The sequence below is a fragment of the Dermacentor andersoni genome, chromosome 5 (assembly GCF_023375885.2).
Source record: "Dermacentor andersoni chromosome 5, qqDerAnde1_hic_scaffold, whole genome shotgun sequence".
Lineage (NCBI taxonomy): Eukaryota > Metazoa > Arthropoda > Arachnida > Ixodida > Ixodidae > Dermacentor > Dermacentor andersoni.
The window spans coordinates 121,074,230-121,095,592 of NC_092818.1; the positions used below are offsets into that span (position 1 = coordinate 121,074,230).

The 21,363-nt window shown below is 45.0% G+C and overlaps 1 protein-coding gene across 5 annotated transcripts in view; it reads right to left on the reverse strand.

Moving 5' to 3' along the window:
• Window positions 1-21,363, reverse strand: part of LOC126531079 (hemicentin-2-like) — a 256,250-nt gene that overhangs the window by 52,269 nt on the left and 182,618 nt on the right. For all 5 annotated transcript variants that reach the window (XM_055070959.1, XM_050178465.3, XM_055070958.2 and 2 more), the window contains exon 2: window positions 3,909-4,238. In XM_055070959.1, the coding sequence (XP_054926934.1) occupies window positions 3,909-4,238 (330 nt within the window). The remainder of the gene's footprint in view (window positions 1-3,908; window positions 4,239-21,363) is intronic.

Here is a 21,363-nt window from a genome sequence, read left to right on the forward strand (position 1 = left end):
CCTCAAGAAAAGACCACATTGCTGCTGTTCATGACCCCTTTTGCGGCTCAAAGCGCTATTGGCTGCACGAGACTGTAGGCTCGTGAGCCTAAGCTTAATTGGCTCTCCGAAAGTATACGTGGATGCAGCTTGTTCTTACCTCTGTCATCTTTATTTTTTTGCACCTGTGTTTATTGACAGAGATAAGGCACTCAAAGCCTATACGACTAGTACACAGCGTCATTGAACAACAGTAATGTTTCCTTAAAAGGAAGGGAGCTTAGGAGCGTACTGATGTTTCATCTGATCCTTGCTTTGAATTTGAGTTACACATAAGCTACACTGCGTTACACAAGTTACACCAGTTACATAAATTACACAGCGTTATCGTGTACTGCTATACCGTGACTCCGGTGCTTGATGCGGCCACGTCAACCAGTGGCTAATGTGTGTGCGCAGGTGCCACCTGGAAAACATGGTAACAGCACAAGCTACCGTTATAGTAGTACGTGACCAGAAGAGCACACCACTACTCCCCCCCCCCCCCCCCCCCCAAAAAAAAAAACAGAATGAAACGGTGTTCATCTTCGTACGATAAGCTGCCATAACTTCCTCCTAGCACATTGGTTTATAAGTGGCCTTAGGACCACGTTCCGTTTTAACTTTGCCAAGTTTCTGGCACGGCAAAAGTAGTGCGTAATATCTTGGCCTTTTAACAACGCAAAAAGGGTGAGAGCTTGCAGACGAATGGTGTTTTCATCTTAGCCGTGACATGCGGGGACTGCATATTCGACATGTAAGGTAAAATTGGTCTCCGCGAAACTAAGCACGACGCCTGAAAGCGCAGCGCTGTTGGCCGAGAAATGCAAAAAGCTGCACGGCGCGTGGCGGAAATATGCCTGTTCTGGAAGCACTTTACGGGCCCCGCGCGTGGCGTTAAAACCACACTCGCTCGCCTGTAGGCACGCAGGCGTTTCAATGTGCGTGTGATTTCTGGTCGCATTGTCGCCTCGCTTGGCCAAATACAGGTGCGACACACCTTTCTGGTTTCTGCAGTAAGCCTAATGGCCGCAGCCGCTGCCGCATTCTTTTCATTATTCTCCCTGATATACGACCACTCGGTGCTCGCGAGAAGCGGCTGGAGATGTGCGTGAAACCAGCTTCCTTTTCAAAAGCAGCATGAAGTGAAGCGAGGGACAGCAGACCACAGAACACATCTATAAAAAGGGATGCCAGCTCTGGATGCAGTCCATTTGTCTTCGAGGCAGCGGTTTTGGGGAAGCGCTGCCATGCGAGGCTGAACCGCGTGGGAGGCTTTAACGGCAATGCTTTCGCGGAGACGGCTCAGGGAGAATGCGCCTTGGCGTCGCAAAATTTATAAACTTTGTCTATGGGGGGATGCCATCGTAAGGCTTCCGCATTTCAGCTTTTATGTCCCGCTTTGTGCATTGTCTTCTGGCGCTCTGCTGAGTAGCTCCAGCCAAACTCACGTTCAATGTCATCTCGGCGCCCAGATTAAGATGGCTTCTTTCTATAAGCTTCGGCTTGACGGTCGTAACGATTAGGTAATGTTTACGTATCAAGTAAATTTCACATAACCCATCTAAACCGTCCCTCTTCTTCATAGCGAGTGCTTTTCCTAATCTTTCCGTACATCAAATAAAATGTACGAGACATCAGGTATGGTTTGTGAGCCCACAATTTGGCATTCCAAATTTAACCCGAGTGAAGCAATTGGATAATGTTAGGTCGTTCGTACCTTTACACATGCACCTGTTTTCATAATAGGCGAGATGAGGCCGGCGAAAGCACATCACTTTGAAAACTTCTCTGCTTGTCTAACAGTCATACCGACGCACATAACTTCTGCCCATACAGTCCTATATTTGTGAATTCTATCCTCGGTTCTTATGTATAAGAAACAATTATTGTGACGGCTAAAAAGTACTACAGGAAAGATTTTTTTTTTTCAACATGGATTTTCCTAGCGCTAATCACTTGCTGAGAATCGTTAGCAAAGTTCTAGTTAAGTGTAACAAAGTATGCTGAAACGATTATTTTAATGGTCTTCATTTTGCATTGCCACAGGCAAGAAGCAGGGCTAAGTCTCTTCTGGAAACTCAAGCGGAGGCTAACACGAAAAGAAAAGAAACCCTTTTGCAGAAAAACTGGAAAACTTCGAAGCATCTCAACTTTTTTCCTCGAAGATCAATTGGTCGCTAAAAGACAAGGAAACAGTTTATAGTATAGTTTCTAGATTTGAAAAGAAATAGTTACTCTTCAGTTCAAATATATCTATATATAGCAGGAAGGCACAACAAAAAGGAAAAAAACTTAACGTCAGGGCAGGATCAATTAACTTCCTAGAAAAAATTTTTGCGGCCTTACTTTCTTCGTTTTTCTCGGTCTTTGGACTCGTTCCCCGTGGCAGTATGCGTGCGCAGCGCCATTCTGCGGGTCAGAGAATTGGTGAGTGCCTGCTTTTACATTATCTGCGGTCCTGGTTTCTCGTGGCCTTAATGAGCTGAGAGAAGGCCACAAATGAGCGCGGAATCTGAGTGGAAATCGGGATATGAAGATAAAACGAGCCTGCTCCCCCCGAGAACAATCGCTGAATGCGGGCAGTCGATTGGCGCCGAGTGTGCCCCAGAATGGACCCGGAGAATGATATCGGTCTTCGTTTAGTATTCTAGCTACTCATTGCGTTCTTTCCGATAAAAAAAAAAGAAAGTAAGGAATGAGGAAGAAGGAGAGGGCAGGCGATTCGGCAGAACTTCTTCTGACCGGTTATCGGAATGAACAATGCACGTATAGTGCGCCCTCCGTCACCGCCGGAAACAATCTGATTGAGGCCCCCTTCCTGACCGGTAGTGCCGAATAGCCGGAATTGTCCTTCCGCCCCGCGTATTACTGGAGCACTAATGATGAAACAAGAGCCTTTTTCTCCGTGTCTTTCAGTTCTGCGTGCCTAGCTCTTGCGTCAGAACTTCTTCACTTGCGACATAGCTTCGTTTTTTCCACGCGGGTCGAAGGTATCTTGTACTTCCATGCCTAGAGAAAGCTCAGACACCGGCACGGGTCTGTTGAAGGAAATGAGAATGGACTTGAAGTCACTGTGCTTACTATAATCGGTGTTGTATGGCACTGAGAGAAATATGTGAAACTCTTCTATTTAAAAGTAATATTCCGAAAATACAGTTTTGTTAAACCTTGAATAGCTTCCAGCAGTTCTCTTGTTCCAGGAACCTATAACCAGTATTAGCTTTCCACATTTTTTCGTTGGAAGCCGTGGCGATGTAATAAAGTGTTTTTTTTTCTGGTTTAGTCTTTGCACGATGAATTCACTCACAATTACACATTATTGCCAATATTTCGGAAGGTTCGTGCCAGCTATTCTGGAAAAAATACCCAACGTCATTTCTTCGACTACATTTCTAGGTCCATTGCCTCCTGAGCTATGCTGCAACAACAATGAGACGCAAAAAGTACATCACAAGATAATGTTGTTTTCATATTTTTTTAGCTTTCAAGGCTTTTCATGGTGCCGCCCATTGTCACACGACCAGATTCAGTGCAACAAAGTGTTTATAATTTTGACATTGTTGCTTAAGCCTTTACGACTACTATACATGTATAAATATATGCTCCTTCCTAGAGCATCAAGGTTCGCGTAGGCAGCTGTAGAGTAAATTAGCACAACGCCCCGACCTGAAATTCTTATCCAATTTGTTAAAAGGCATTCAGTCTTGTGTTCCAAGTTTTGGGCATAGAGCTAATCACTGAAGTTACGACTGGTAACATCCCCCAATCAAACCGTAGCCACAAAATTCTGCGCTGAACGAATTTCACCTGGGCAGCTCAACATTCAACGAGGTAATCTTTACCGTCAGAACGATGGCACTGAGGTATCGCTATGCTCAGGCACTCACCCAGGGTGATGAGGTTGGCGTAGGAGAGGGAGGGGCACTTTCCCCTGACGTAGGTGACGTCGCATTTGTACTGGCCCTCGTCGGCCAATCGCAGCGGGAAGATCTCGAGCTGCGCGGTCGAGTTGCGCAGGAAGAAATCGGCCCGGTCCGGGTTGGCCAGCTCCTGGAGCGGCTTCTCCACGTCATTGCTGTACAGGTAGATGCGCTTCCACACATCGGACACGTTCTTGGTCCACGTGATAAAGTACACGTTTCCGCAGCGCTTCACGTCCACGTCACAAGGCAGCCGTACCGACTCGCCCACTAGGCCTGTCACAGTCGTCTCTTGGCCTGCAAAGAAAAGGTACACCAACACTGTAAGCACAGTTCATGTACTTACGTCCGCAACGAACAGGAGAACTTCCGTCTTATTAAGAGTCGAGGAAGTACGATTGCGAGCCTGCGGCGAGTACTACCAGAAAGAAAGCAACTTAAAAATGTATGCATGATTGGCATTTACAAGGTGTGCACATGTCAGTGATGAAGTAAGCTCTGAATATATCTCAGCTGAAGTATGCAGCTTTAATGAATCGTCAATCGAACAAGGCAAGTGCTTTCTTTGGTGTCTGGATCTCAGAGTACCTAAAGGCCCACCAGGTGCGGTTCTAGCCAGATCATTGGAGAGAGAGATAGAGAGAGAGAGCGAGAGCAAGAACAGGAAAGGCAGGGAGGTCAACCAGACGAGCACAAAGTTTGCTACCCTACACTGGGGTGGGGGAAAGGGGAATAGAAAGAGAAAAAGAGGGAGACAGTTAGCCCTGAGTGCGTGTGGGAGATCATTGGAAAATCGCGTAGGGCCAGTCTAGCTGAAATGCGTTGGAAATGCTGAGTTCTTACCACCGCATAATATTTGAGCCACCAGAAATGTAGCTCATGAAAACCACGCTGCACAAAAAACCACTTCCATCAGTTCCCTAATGGCATAACGCACGCCATCCAATACCACAACGCGTCCAGTGCCGAAAGTATTCATAGACTGCGTGGATCGGATGGATAAATTATTTGGGGAATATTTCTTTCATTGATAAGATTATTCCTTATGAAAGGCCCGGTGAGTCATGACATGATAAAAAAATTCTAAGAACGTTGTGTACAAAACGTCTTAAAATTTAATGGTCACTCGTACTAATTACAAAGCCCGTTGTTCATGAGAACATTCTTCCTTAAGCGTTCAACACTGCTCCCGTATCACTAATTGCCACGGATAGCTAGAGGTTTATCGCATGACAGGCCTTAGCTAGCCGTGGTAGTTAGTGATACGAAAGCAGGGTTGAAGGCTTAAGGAAAACCGTTCTAACTAACGGTTGGCTTTGTGTAATTAGTGCAAACTTAATTTTAGGACGTTTTGTACACAGCATTTTCAGAAATTTCTTATCTTCACGTCGAGCTAGAACATATCTTACGATCAACTTATACGTTTAAAAGGATCTGTAACTCGAGTTACAGTTGCGTGTTGACATCAGTTTTTCGTGTAATAGCTCATTATACAAGATGCCCTTACCACGTATTCCGCACGTGCAGGTAAATGTCAGCTTTGTGTTTGGAGGAAGCACGTGGGAGATAAATAAAATCATGCATTACGCGTAATCACGCATATTCTCGTCAAAGAATTTATTAGGGGCAACATACACGTGCGTGCGCTTGAACTCAAAGACACATCGCCACTGTTTTTGTTCCTTTTATATGTGTACTAGTTACTTTTATTACCGCTTTCTTTTGCGATGCGACCTACCACATATTCTTTTAATAAATTAACTTTTCCATTAACATTCAGACATTGGGCTGGACGAGCAAAGTACGTACACCGCTTACCATCTGAACTAGTTCCCATTTATTGCAGGTAAGGCAGATATCACTATCTTGGTGATGGGCAAAACCAAAGTTTGGGAAATTTGGTGATTTAATACATCGCAGAAGAGTTTCGCCGGGTCTTAGACAATTACATGAATCCCTTCAAGCACGCCTTCTTTTGCCTGTTCCTTACTCTTCTGTGTGTCAGGCACAATTTAAAACATCAAAGCATGATGTGCTTTCTGTGGCTGTCTAGACACAACAAACTGTTAAGAGAAAGGAAAAGTTACAGATATTGATTGTCCGTTGCTCGAGCGTCAGCAGCAGAAAAAAAAATTCGTCGTATAAGCAAACAAACGACGTTGCCACTTCAACAAAGGGTGACACATGGAAGATCTAAGCATGGTGGCAAATATTTGCAAGCGTCAGCTGTAGTGGATTTTACGTTGGGAAGAGCACCAGCGCAGACGAAAGAAAAAAAAAGCATTGCCTTCCAGGTGGAACAAAAGTGCAAATGCTGAGGCCATGAAAACCCACATTCTCAATTTGCGTTGTGTCCCAAACACGCTACAAATTCTGCTTCCACAGTTAGAGGTCATAAAAGCATACCACGCAAGGAATACGTGAAACCAATTTAAAACATAAAAAAATGCGCAAGCCTTCTGCTCAGAAGGCTTATAGAAAGAGAATGAACAGAGAAACAGCAACGATTGCTTTAAAATGAGTTCAGAGAAACGAGGTCACTGCAAGGACTTCAATGAAATAGTCATAGCACCGGAAACAATATGAAGGCTACGAGTATTGTTTTATTTTTCCCTTTTTCTGTTCGACTGTGTCTCGCAACAAATAAGGAAGAGACACCTATGATTGATCTCACGAACGAGTGTTCAACGATTCCCAGGACAGCTGTCGAAGAGCGTCTGACAAAGCAAGTACTATAAGGATAAAAGAGGAGGGAATCGAGGGTAGAGGGAGCGAGCGCAGCAAAAGGAGGGTCCGACAGAAAGCACTGCAATTGGCGTTCCTCTTTGTCCGCTTTCTTTTTTGCAAGCTTTTTCAATTGCAGAATTGAAACGTGGCCCGACAGAAGAATAAGAGAGGGGTTCCAGCGCAGCCGCTCGATACACTGTCTTCTTCTTCTTCCTCTTGGTTTTTTTGTCGTTCTCTTTCGTTTTACACTTGTACTTTTACTCTTCCATCTTTCCTACTTTGCCACGGTATGCTGTTGCCGCGTGTCTTATTGCTCGCCCCCGTAACTGCGAAAAGTCGTTTCTTGGGGCCGCGAATTTGTCTTTGGATGATGAATGGGCCGTGTCCGGTGCCTGATCACAACCTTCGAACCGCCGGGTGCGACTCGCTCTCGCAACTAGCGACGCAGAAGATTAACGTCTTAAACTCACGCCCCTTCGATGCTTGTCGTCGTCTTTCGCTTGATTCTCCAACTCCACAAATTCTTTCTCTATTTTTTCGTTTCTCCTTAGTTTTTGTTGACTGCGTCCCACTCTTTTTCGATTCATTGCCTGGTTCCTTCTTTCTTCTTTTTTTTGCCTCCCTCACTCTTCTCATGCGATCTTTCTGTGTAAGTGAGAAAAAAATAAACAAGCAATTCGCTAAGAAGAAGCCACATGAGCTAGGAAATAAAGCCACGACATCAGTTATATTTTTTTTATTGATTTCTTTCAGCACCTTAAGAGAGGTCAATGCTTCAGGCTCACGTCTAATCCGGCTTCATCACGTGGCCGACACTCGCGCAGTCTTTCAGTGTGAAATGACAGCCGACAGGAGTCAGCCTGCCAAAGGAAACCGTCAAGCAAAGCCTTAATAACGACAAGCGCGTTTGCCGACACCAGGCGCAAATATAAAAGGGCGTTTCAGTAAAGATGTCACATGAGTGCAAACTATTGTAGAAATTTCACTCCTCGGCAACTCAATGTTTGTTTCGCACTTCAATTTACTGAATAACCACTGCTCGCTGAACCAGATAGCATTCATGAAATTTGCAATGAAAACGCTCGAGGAGAGCGCGCACGAACCGCAACTTATATTTGTTCCGTATAAACTGCTTGCATGTGGTAATCACACAGTCGATAAGTAAATATCAAGTTTTCGACTAGCTTGTATGATAAACCCTTCTAATAAACTCAGTCGCATTCTACAGAATGACCCTGATGAAACCCGTGATGCGCCTTTCGAGACAGTTTTCATATATTTCTGGATGGCGCAGCGGAAACGCTCGGCATATCTGCACTGCCATAATCATTGACCCTCATGCTAACCTTTGCTTCCATGCGCTAAATATAGCATTGTTATTACCAGACTAGATATCAGCGCATCCTTAGCATACCATTACCACTCATAAGTGACTGCGTTTCTTGGTATACTGGCCATGTGTGTCAGCTTCCTGAGCTTATTCCTGATCGTTTACGACCCATAGGGACAATCATTACACATCCCTGTGAGTGCGCCTACAGATATTACGGCGTAACCATAAAGCTAGTCAGCTATGTAGAACGTTGATTACGAGTGGCGGCACTCGTTCTGTCTGAGTTTCAACACTGAGCTATATCGCCCTGCAGCAGCGGAGTTCCCTGTTTTTGATAAGTTCTTTGCTGTGACCCTAATCTCCCTGTACTCCTTCCTGATAATAGCCCGGCCGCCAAGAGCATTCCAGTAACTGCCGACGCATTCTTTGATCAGAGTACTATTCCTTGACAGTATTCTCAACGCACACAGTAGCAGCTGTTTGATGTAATTTACACTCCCGAAATAGCAAATTTCAGCGCTTAAATCGTGCACTGCATACAGGTTAAGGTCTGTAATAATGAATACTTTCAAGAAAGCTCCCAAAGAAAACCTAACAATATGGTTGGAAAACGCATAAATGTGGTTTAAATTCGGACTCCGGTAGAATACTAATAGAAATGCATCAATTTCGTCGCTAGGCTACGAAATACCAAAACGTTTTGTAGAGCCACTAAATAAACAGGCTAAAAGGTTACATTATTCCGAAATATTTTCACGGCGGAATCATTGAGAATGCATGGATTGGCGATTGGAAAGACCAGATGGGAGTGCTACTATAGGCGGGTGCATAACTAATGCAGTGAAGTGGCCTCCTGGTCATTGCTCGTAATAGAAGCGTGTTTATTCCTTGGATAAACATGTATCAATGTATAGGCTTAACCACAACCTAAAAACGTGCTGAAACTCTTGTAAAAATAAGAAAAAGTGCAAACTGCTCGAGAGGTGTTTCGAGAGGTGATCGCGTGTCTGTGCTCTCTGAATCTCTTTTTTCTCCCCTTCTCTACTTTCTTTTTTTTTTTCAATACACGACACTTAGGAGATGTTGGCAGCTACAATCGGCACAGACTACTCCTTCCCAGAAAGAACAATTATATCCTAACTATATTCGTTTCTTACACCTCCCACTCTCGCATTCCCTTTTGTATAGTAGCAAACCAGATTTTCTGTTCTCGTTGATCTCCTTATCATCCTCCTATCCTTCGTATTTATATTGCTTGGAAGCTATTTCTGCTCCTTTAGAAAGGAATGCTTTCCTGAAGGTTTGTTGCTTCTTTCTTCTATACAGAACTAACACACGCGGTACAAATATAACAAAAATGTTAGCGCCCCTTCGCCCACTGCACGTTATTTCCACAATTCTGCTCTTTCAGTCAAATCGGCTTTCCAGGAAAAGACCAGCCAAAGTATGGAAAAAACAATGGCCTGCCAAAGAGCCTCGCGGATTTGAGACATCGCATCAGCGCCAGCAGGTGCGGAGACATTTGGCGTGCCTCAAAAGTACCAAGACGGAAGCAGCCCTGAAGAGACGCGCTACGACGAAAAATGAGACCATAAAAGGTCGGCGAATGGGCTGCGTACCGCAGGTTGCGTTTATGTGTGATGCTTTTGTGTGAGGCAGCAAAGAATCGGAAAAGGTGTAAACAAGGAAATGGAAGCCAGAAAGAACATTGTGGTTTCAGGCAACAGCCTCACCCTGTACTTGCCACTCAGACAGGGCACTTTCCATTCCATTTCACTCGCTTGCAGTCCTTGCTTTAGTATGATCTGTTTAGGTTTTATTTGCGATAGTAGTGACTGTAGTAACGTCGAATGGGTAGCTAGAAAGCGCGGTTGATTATGATCAACATATACACAGCCCTTGGATACGCGAAGTACAATAGTTCGGCAGCTGATTCCGTTTACTTCTGCCTTTAAATATCAGGGCACGCAGAACTGCCAAGTTGTGCGTTTCTTCTTTAAGTTGCCTCGTTAATGTTGCTTTCGGTTTAGTAGTGAGGTTAAATGTGCATTAATAGTAAATAAACAATCTACAATGAAAGTGTAAGTGTTCAGCTGCAAGCAGTGTCATTGTATGCAGTTTGCACTTCGGGCAGTGACAAAACAAAACGCACTGCGCGTGCGCAGTATGTGTCTGCGTGCGTGCGCCTGCGTGCGCGCTCGTGTGTGTATGTGTTTGTGTGCGTGTGCGCGTGTGTGCGTGTGTGCATGTGCGTGTGTGCGTGCGCGTGCGTGCGCGCGCGTGTGGGTATGTGTGCGTGTGTGCGTGCGTGTGTGTGTGTGTGTGTGTGTGTGCGTGCGTGCGTGTGTGCATGTGTGCATGTGCGTGTGTGCGTGCGCGTGTGTGCGTGCGCGTGCGGGTATGTGTGTGTGTGTGCGTGCGTGCGTGCGTGCGTGCGTGTGTGTGTGCGTGTGTGTGTGTGTGAGTGTGCGCGTGTTTGTGTGTGTGTGTGTGTGTGTGTGTGTGCGTGTGTGTGTGTGTGTGTGTGTGTGTGTGTGTGTGTGTGTGTGTGTGTGTGTGTGTGTGTGTGTGTGTGTGTGTGTGTGTGTGTGTGTGTGTGTGTGTGTGTGCGTGTGTGTGTGTGTGTGTGTGTGTGTCAGCACGCAAACATCCATCTCTTTTGCCTAATAAATGCAAAACTTCTGCGCACCGACTCTTCATAATAAAGCTTGATTTATTCTGTAGTCATTTTGCTTTGTCTGTGCCCCCGGACGAGACCCCTTGGCGGTAATTAAAAAAGAGAATGCCAAATCTCTAAATAAACAAATTGTATTTTGCCATACCTTTCATCTCTCCTCCATCTCACAATGAAAGAAAGGCTTACGGTAGCATAATCACATACACAGGGGATTTCTTGGTGTATTTCTGTGGCTTTAACGAATAATAAAGAGATGACTAATGACCTCAAATTTTGCTCCGGGAAGGATGACTATCACACTAATATAATATTTTCGCGCCGTCTGAGGAATCACGGAAACTATTCCAACTAGAGTAATGTAACAGTGCCACCTAACGGCTTTGTAGTGAACAAGGCATACGATTGCGCGTTGAGCTTCTATCTATATAAGGTTTCTTTTTTTTTGTGTTCTACACTGGCTATTTTCGGTTTCATAAATCTAACTTTACATAAGCCCTTTGTTCCGTCAGCATTCCTTTGTAGAGCGCTACATTCCACTATCTGCTTTGAGGAGAAGCAAAAGGAATCCAACATACACAAACGCACTGTTATTTTCTTTCTTCTTTCATTTATTTTACTGCGCTTTAAATAGTAACTAATCGCTGTGGTGCATATATAAGACAACCAAGCGCCTTGTCTTTCCTTTTATTTTTTGCTCTTATCGCTATTGTCTCAACAAGCACGAAGTGATCAAATATTACTTTACATAATCGCCAGTGCTTACGAAAAAAAAGGAATTGGGCTTTTTTTCTTTTGTGTTTATTTTTTTTTTCCCTATTATAGCTCTCGTTCTCGCGTCTCTCTTAGGCTTGCGTTTGCGCCGTGCGGCCGGCCGCAGTTTTTATCCGAGACAGGGACGACCGACTTTGCCTCGAAGCGGGCTCGCTTTCGCCGTGAGAACAAAATTAATCTCTCTCCGAGCTTCCATTCGTCTTCCTTTCGTTGTGTGCGCAAGTCGTCTTTGTTTCTTACGGTCCGCATTACGCCTCCCCCCCCCCAACCCCCTCCTCCTCCCCTTCTCCTTGTCTCTCGCGTTGGCCTTCACTCAGCCGAATTAATCGTCGCGCTTTTCTGCTTCCGCTGCGCGTCTTGAAGGAATTTTTCCCGTCTGTGTGCGGCGAACACATTAGTTCCTCGTTCAGTCTTTTGCCGGCTCCTCTAGCTATAGTTTCTCGCTCTTTCTCTCTCCCTTTTTTCTCTCACTCTGTCTCTCTCTCTCTTTCTTCCCTCGTAACGTTATATCCTCTTTCTCTCTTAGCGAGGAATACAAAAGAATCATTGAGCCGCACGAGGCAAATTAGATTTAAAGAGCAAGCTGTCTGAGAATAATCCAAACATGCTTGCCCCCGAGGAATTCGAGGATGCCCGCCCAGGCGTTGCAACGCTTTTTCACTAGCGACCGGCACGAACTTCTTGCTCTCACTGGCTTGGCAGCCATCTGCTGTGCGCAAAGGTTTGCAGTATTGTTCATATTTACTGCGTTTACGTTTCCCGTGCCGTTCACGGCCCATGGAATTGCGAAGTTGAAGCACCTGTTTTTATAATATGTATACTCGCGGAAATAATACGGGTTACCAAAAAAATTCAACATCGTTTGTCACTTTCGTAGATATATTGGATACTATTCTCTTTGGAGACGGATCGATCCGCTTTATTTTAGAAAGTGCTCATTATCGATAGCTACCGTCACGCCCCAAGAAAATCCAAGGTGCTCTCAGGCGTCACAGCATCTTTCACTAGCGATCGGCACGAACTTCTTGCTACGGCTAGCTTAGCAACAAATCCTGTACCAAAGACTTAGTTACTACGAAATCGCGTTTTTTGCGCCACCTTCTGTGTATTAGCTACGCATTTGATTTGAAATCAGAAACTGAAGCCCATTTTCTCTGATATGTATACTCGCGCGACCAATGTGCACTCGCAAAATTTCAATAGTGCTTGTTATGTTCGAGTACATATTGGATAATACATTCCCTTCCGAGAGGAATGTCGAGGGTTCACTCAGTCGTCACAAGACTTTTCATTAGTGAGTGGCACGAACTTCTTGCGCCGGCTAGTTGCGCAACTATCTGCTGCTCATAAAGCCCCACAAAGAATTTCTATTCTTTGTGTCATTCACTGCTCAGCGCACACTGGGCATTTCAACTACAAAACTGAACCACGTTTGATTTGATATGATTACTCATGCGACTTATACGCATTCGCAAAAAACTTTACGGTACTCGCCATGTCGTAAAAAAGTAATTGGATAATATCCTATTTCCAGACAGTATATCCTACACGAAAGAACTCAATAGTGCGCTTTAGGGTCACAGCCCCTTTCGCTACAGGGGCCCTCATTAATTGCTTGCTATCTGTAGTTTCGCAACAACCTTCTGCCCATAAAGGCTTGCTTATTAGGAACTCAAATTTTTTGCGTCGTGCGGTCCGAAGGGAACGCTGGCAATCGAATTGCGAAATTAAAGCAGGTTTGTCCTGGAAATAATACTGGCGCAGGTAACATGAAATCACAATAATAAGACAATGTTGGTCGTATTCAGGTATTTGTCGGACAGTCTTATGTTTGGAGGGATAATGTAACTGTATAATGGTACGTTATTCTTGAGTTATTAGAAACAAATGCGATACCTGTCGGCGCCAATGAACTGTGCCCTAATTCTTGCCTTTCCGCAAAAAAGAAAAAGAAACGTTGTACTTAAGGAAGGCCATTTCAGATAATCAATAAACCAAAACGTTCTTATAAACTCATTTAGAAAGGGCCCGTTTTTAAACACCTTCACTTTCTGACTTCCTTTATTCTAACATAATACGTACTTTTCATGCATGAAAAATTGAAGCCGTGGCTGACAATGACTGTTCAATATGCTCCGCACTGAAAATTCGGTGCACTCAAAAGTAAATCAGCAAGCAGCGTAACAGACATCGTAGCCAATCTTACTTATGAAGTAATTCAGTAAGTGGTCAGGCTTTAGATGTCAAGTGAACTCTTAGTCGCCGCAACGCTGCCTTTATTATGATTATGCTCTACGTTATAGTAGTACTATGCGCTTCATGACACAGGGTTTTACGAAGTCCAGGCACATAGAGGTAATAACCACCGCGCCATGCTAAAACTTCACTAATTCAGGAATTACATTTGCGCATTTGAACTAGCAAAACTAAGATAGTTTGAAGTCAGAAGAATACTTACAACCATGCTGTGGTTAGCTACAGTCGTAAAGTACAGTCAGTAAGCCATAATAAGTTCGAGTTCTGTGCAGCGCACTCATGTTACCTGACAACTGGTAGCAGCAATTCCCTAGGGACTGTTTATATTCCCAGGTTAATACTGTGTTTTCTTTTCAATACACTAGCAGTAAAGTAGCTGAACAGGATAAATTGTTACATTTAGAAACATCATTATGACGACCCCCATTCAGCAGTATTCTGCGAAGAAATGCAGGATCAACATAAGCAAAATGGCTGGCGAACACTTATGCTGAATTTTTACATTCGTTTCACTTTCTTTTATTTCTTTTAGAACGTTTCCAGCCTAGATGAGCAAGGTAAACTTCTAATCCTGAGAGCCTGAAGAACGTCTTGAAATTGAATGCACGTTCTGCTGCACCAAGACTGTATCCTAGAAGCGACACAGTAATGACTGTGAACATTTTCCCCTGCCTCCGTGTAGCACTGCTACACCCCAAACAGAAATGAGATCCAAAAAGTGGAGACTGACTCCGCAGCAAGGACAGTGTAGTCCGGGCCGTGGCATGGAATACCGTTCGGTGGTGCGAAGACTCGAGACAGGCACCCAAATGTTCGCCCTAAGATGTCTTCGCGCGGGAACACCGTTCCCCGTCTCCAATGTTCTGGAACGGACATTTCTTTACCTTGCTCCTGTTTTCTCCTTGTTTCGTTCCGACGCATTTAGCGATACGCTCTTAAAGCCCGGTCACCAGAAAGCACAGCCTCAGCAAATACAAATTGTGCTGTGATATAACCACGTCGTTGCTCTGGTCTTTCTTTTTTTCTTCTTTCTCGTTGTTTTTTTTTCTTTTTTTTTATTGCGGCCGGTTCTGCCGGAGAATATTCTTTTCGTATTTGCAAAAGCCCAGACTCTGACACCTTTTTTTACGGTTGCAAATTTTGTCCTCGTAATGGCCATACGGAAGCCTACACAGTTCACTGGCCATGACGCTTTCTCGATACCGTGTTTTTTTTTTTGTTTTTTTTCGCTGAATGCTTCTTTTGATGAGCATGTTGGTACTCGTACGCAGGCATGAATGTACAATTTTTTTGCGAGTTTGTTAGATCATTTGACGCATTCCCGTTATAGTAGGGAGAGATTACGATCCCACTTCCATGTGTAGTATCGATCGACAGCTGTAATCACCCCTATATCTCTCTCGCTCTCTCTCTCGTTTCACTCCATTTCGTGAAAACCAGAGAGAGAAAGTGATTTGGCTACTGGATTGCGCAATCTTTAAGACGAGGGCGTCTCAGACGTTCACAGCACACGTAGTCAACTGAATTGTGCACACGTGCAGAAACATAAATAGGCACTTTCTTGCACCTTCTTGCTACCGTCTCCCTCGTGGCATGCCAAGCCAATGGCTCGTAAGTGTCGAACCAAGACGCGTTGTTCCCGACACTTGATGAGGTGGTATGGTAAGTCGTTCGTGAGACATTAACACCGCCTCATGAGTAATATTCACTCACATGCACTTTGGTTTCGTTGAAAACTCAAGGTGTACTACGGTCAATTGTTCTTCCGGCGCATCGATATCACATTGGAATCGTAACCGGTCAATCGTTGCACGGTTCTCACCCTTATGTTAACAGCGCCACGTAGACGAGACATGAGACGAGAAGACGACACCGCAAGCGCTGACTGTCAACAACGATTATTTGAAAGAAGCACGACTTCTTATACCATTGCCCACACGTGTCGCCGTCACGTGATCGCACATCATGTGAAACACGCACTTTTTTTTGCACTCAAAATAGTGGTTGTACGTGCAAAAGCTCAAGTTCTTTTTTTGTCAGTAAGAAGGACGGCGTGCTAACGCATTGGTCACGAAGTCTGGTAATCTCGGCTGCCTCAATTATCTCCCGGACCAGCTGGTCATTGTGTTTCTTCAGCACTTCACAGCGCCTGAATTCTGCGGCGCAAGCTTTAGAGGGGCAATCCCTGACATGGATACCTAGATTCCTGTTAGCCTGCTCGACGCTAAGTTTATGTCCTATATACTTTTTTCCACATTTCAAAGGTATTGCATACAACACGGCTTCTGTGCACTCCACAAAACGATTCTGGTGATTTATCGTGCACCCTTGCTGGTTTATCGGCTTTTCCAGTACATTAGCACGCCGTAATTGTTACTGACAAAAACAAAAAAGCTTCTGCCCGTGCAACCACTATCTTGAGTGCGAAAAAAGAAAAAGTGCGCGTTTCACATGACGTGCGATCACATGATGGCGACACGTATGGGCAATGTTATAAGAAGCTGTGTTTCTTTCAAATAAACGTTGTGAAAAGTCAACGCATGTGGTGTCATCTTCTCGTCTCGTGTCTCGTCTACGTTTCGCGCTGTTAACACCAGGATGGAAAACCAACAAGCTCAAGCTGCTATTCTAACGGTTCTCACGTTATTCGGACTTCCTGCATGTTGATGCCATTTTTATGCAAAACGTCAGTTTCTTACTTATCGCTGAATAACATCCTATGGTGTTTCGTCCTTGCTGAAGGACGGACTTCCTGTGATTCTGTGACCTGTAAGAGGTATACTCATCGCATCACGAGATTGAATTTACCCCCGTCATATGTAACGGACAGCATATTTTTTTGTCATTTTAAAGACAAGTAACCATGTGCTCATAAACAAACTCGTTAGTGCTCACAGTTACCCCGAAATGCATCGCGCCTCACGCAGTTTTTATTCGCAGATCAATCATCATTGCTCCCGGCCACTGCGGCTCGCCTGGCAAGGGGGCTTCCCCTCACGGCTTTGTTGGAGGAGCCGGATCGGAGACGGCGGACCGAGACCCGGCTCTCGGCGATAGATTAATCACGCGAAGTGGCCAGGTATAAACGAAGACGAAGATTAATAGCCCTGAGTGCACCCGCAAAAGCACCCGAGAGCCTCAAGCGCGCGCACAAGCCAGCTTGCTCTCTTCGGGACGTTCCCGCTGGCTAGTCGTTTTACGGGCACGGCCATTATGGCATCGGCAGCCGCCGTCGGCTTTCTCGAGAGCACCTCCTCCGTAGCGCGTTTTTTTTTCGAGGAAAAGGCTAATTGCTTTCGAAAAGAAAGTCACTTCCGCGCTTACCCGTGACACGGCTTTTCCTTACCTTCCTGTCGAATTACGAACATGATAAATGACTGAGCGCGGTAGTCTTCTTCGAGGGCGGCCAGTTTTTTAATGAAGCGCGCATCGTTTCCCAAGAATGTATTCCTTTGCGATTCTCATTGAAACAAAGTTTGCTGAGTGATTCCCCGCTGCGCACTTCTGCTATAGCGGAAGTGAAGTGGAAAGAGCTTTGTTTGGCGCGAGGTGTTGTTCTCCTCGCCAACCTCAGAAGAAAATTACTATTTCTTTCACGCGGCGGTAAAGCAAAAAGAGCCTCGAAACCTGTAAGCTACACGCCTTCGCATACTAAAGCCATGGAGAAATACATTTTCTTTTTTTAGAAGTGCATCATATATGTCTCACCTATCACCTACCTATGGGATACACTTTTTCATCTCCCTTCTGAAACTGAAATCGTTGCACAAAGGTGTGCTTCTACTGCCACACGTCAAATTGCACTGTACGATTTAAAAATAAGCCTGCAGTACAAGAATGCTACACGAAAAATGAAAGAAAATGTGCTTTCACATTTCTATAACAACCCAAGTTCAATAGACCACGACAGCGCCAAATTACGCCCTAACTTGCGTTGCTTCGCGAATTTGTCTGAATGCTGTCTCCGAGAAACATATTGCTTGCTTATGTATTTAAGCGCACCTAAAGGCAGTCATGGCATGATAAGACTATTGATCAGAGAAATAGTGCAAATAATTCTTAATATCATGGTCAGATGCAACGGTAATTCATTGTTCGGAGCAAAACAGGGCAGTGAGTTCCCTGTCACTCTATTTTACGCCTTGTTCTCAGCCCGCCCTCGCTCGGTTTCTCATTCTCGTTGCCACGTCGTCGTATTTTTCCGTTGCAAGCACACCTCACGCGAAACAGTCTTCCGCTGCCGCTCTGCTCCGAAAAACAGGACAGCCAAAATCGATGCTAAAAACTGATCATTATTTCACTCAGTCGCGAGTTCTCGAACCCATAGTCGCAGCACGACAGGCGCGCCTGTTCCATTTCCTGCCCCTTCTGAGCTCCGAACGCACCTCACCTGTTCTTTTGCACGACCTCTGACAGTCGGCGCCCGTTCGATAACATCATTGTCATTCGTCGTTATCGGTTCAGCGCCGCACTGTTGCTGCACGAGTCATCTACGAAGCTTGTTGCACAACACGTCGATTATTGTAACTCAGGCAACGACGGTTCTGCCGGAACGAGTTGTCCTGTTTAGGCGCCAATCAATCGTCGAGGAAATGTATGAGCTTTTTTCGTGTGTGTCTCTGTGTCTATTTTTTTTTCTTTTTGCTCAATAATAACTTCTTTGAGGCGCAGGCAACTATACCCAAAATGTATGTCACTGTTATATCTGCTACAGTACTATACTTAAACATAGTTTTAAGCATCCGTTACCGTTTGCTTTAACATGGCGTCGACCAGAGTTGCAATGCGGGCTTGTTTGCAAAGTATCGTAAGATGTTCTTGTAGCGAAAACAGGAACATGCAGACGAGAAGACTGAAATGCACACACAAAGCGCTGTGCATGTATTTGCGCAATCTTGTGGTCCATGTTCTTACTTGCGCTGCTAGGCACCTCACGTCAACATGGAAGTTGTCCTTTACCTTCCAGTTGTCTGGCATGGCTCACAAATACTTGGTACATCGTGCAATGCACATTTACGTACTACTCGCCTGTTTGGTAATACGCAATATAGATGAAGGCACACTTATCGGTCTCTTTTTTTTTTCATTTCGTGACTTGTTGACCGCGCTTTAATGAAGAGTAAGGGCTTGTGTGCGTCGCACGAGAATGAGCGTATATGTGAACGTGTATATGTACACGTGTGCTAACGAACTAGTAGATAACGCGCTTTCAAACATGCAAGGGCTGTTCCAAAACGAAAGTGAAACAGCAAAATACAGGAAGCCTTCAGGAAGCCCGCCGCGTTATCGTCGCCCTTTCCGCTTTATCTCCGTCTCATGACGTCGCCTCTGGCCTAATTGTTTTCTGACAACGCTCAAATTTGCATCTCTAAGCAAAAGGCGCGAAAACGAAGACGAAGCACAATTTTACCCTTGCGCACAAAGTGCCTTTTCGCACCTTTTGCGTGAACAGGCAGTGCCAACGTAACCAAATTGCCATCCTAACGTCTTGTGTTCGACTGCGGCATGTGTCAATCTTATCTTTACCAGAGCCCGATGAAGGTCCACTACAGGCCTGCTTTCCTATAACCGCAACTTTAAGTCAACCTCGGCACCACTTACATCTGAATTGCAACTCCCAGTCATACCATATCGGACTGTATTCACAAGCCACGTCATCTGCTGGTACTTTGTAAGAACAGACACTGGTCGGTCTTAATAAAGGGCACATACTTAATGGAGGCGGCCAATCAGTTTATATAGCTAATACAAGCGAAAAGCTTTGTGAACTAGATTGACCACTTTTCGTGTGTTTTAGTACACACTGAGGCAGTTGTCTCTAGGAAGCAATAGTGGCATTTCACTTTCCGGAAACCACATTCTATGGTCTCTTGACGCCGCAGATTCAGTTACCTCTCCAACTGTGGAAGCTTCTGCTAAATACCCATTGATATGGTTAATAGTCTTGGCTGAATGGAGTGGCTTCGAGATCACGTCCAACCCGACGAGCCTCTGGCCATCTACCGACGTGGGCAATATAGAGAACCGTGGAGAGATGGCAGTGAATGTGACTTTCAGCCAAATTGTCCGTCAAATAGAACTTCAAATCACCGTGGTAAAGTCAAGAGAGAAAGAAATAACAAGTAGAGCTACACCAACGAATTGGCCGGGCATCATTCTGCCGCACTTATTGCGCATGCGCAGCAAACTAAAAACCCGTTCGATGCCGCGAGCGCCGAGAAATGGCCTCGGGGACTTCCGCTTGGCAAGCGCAGGGCCGAGTCATTTTTAAAACTGCCAGCGATTCCGGCACGAAAATAGCTCCCCAATAGTTCCAGCCATCCCGTCTTCACACTCCTTTCCGTATCTCCTCCGAGCACCAGCCTACACTAGCCTGCGTCTGCCGCACCGCGCCTCACAGGCGGTTGCTCCAGGAGGAACCACGTGACTGTCTTCACGCAAACAAAAGAAGCTACACGCGAGATGCAGCCTTCTCACAAGCACGCTGATACTGAGTCACGTTAAATCTCTCTCTTTTCTTTTTCTTTTTTGAGGAACGGGCGCAGCGAGAGCGCGATAGATAGAGAGCAAGGACTAGTGAAGGACTCGTTAGTTTGGGCCGACTCAGATTATGTGGTGCCAGAAAGTGGAAGCCCGCACAGCCTGTTCACATTTACGTCCTCGTCTCCACTTGCAGGTGACCGCAGGAGTGAGGCATATACAAGGACGACGCCATCTGCCCCAACTCTACGACCCTGGCACATGACCCGATGTGTAACGCCTCTTCAGGCTCAGGCACATGACACATCCGGGAGCTCAGGCGGTCTGACCTCCGCAGTGACTGGCATGCTGACGTCAGCAAATGGGAGTCATCGCGGTTTATAAAAGTGCCTTTTTTTTTTTGTTAGCTTGTATCGCTCCTCAAGTGAATTTATCATTTTTCTTGACCCACATGCTTGTTTCTACGTGGCGAGGCTTGCCACGCAAGTATTTTTTTTTTTGTCTTTGTCATGTTGTTGAATGTATATATATATATATATATATATATATATATATATATATATATATATATATATATATATATATATATATATATATATATATATATATATATATATATATATATATATATATATATATATATATATGTATATATATATATATATATATATATTCTTCTTGTTTGTTTTTTCCCGACTAAACTTGTAAATAGGCGTCAGCGATCGCGTGCAAGCCTCCCTTGCTTTGTCCTCGTTTTTGTTAGCCCTGTTTTTTGACAAGAATGAACACGCACCAACTTGCCCAAGTGTAAATTAAACAAGATTATTAGATTGCACGTTCCAAAATCGCAATCTACTTATGAGGCACGCCATAGAGGAGGACTGGGGATTAAGTTTGACCATCTGGGGCTCTTTAACGTGCACCTAAATCAAAGTGCCTAACCATTTTTTGCATTTCACGCCTATCGAAATGCGGCCGCCGTGGCCGGGGTCAAGCCCGTAACCGCTGCTAAGCGCAGCGCCATAGCCACTGCTGCTCCAGTGGGAGTAGGGGGGGGGGGGGTGCAAAGGCTACGTTTTCTTGCTACTTCGGCAAGTGGAGTCGATATGTTTTTCATTACACAGTCTTTATCTACTTTTCTCTATTTCAGGAGAGCTTCAGTCCGGTTCACCTGGCTT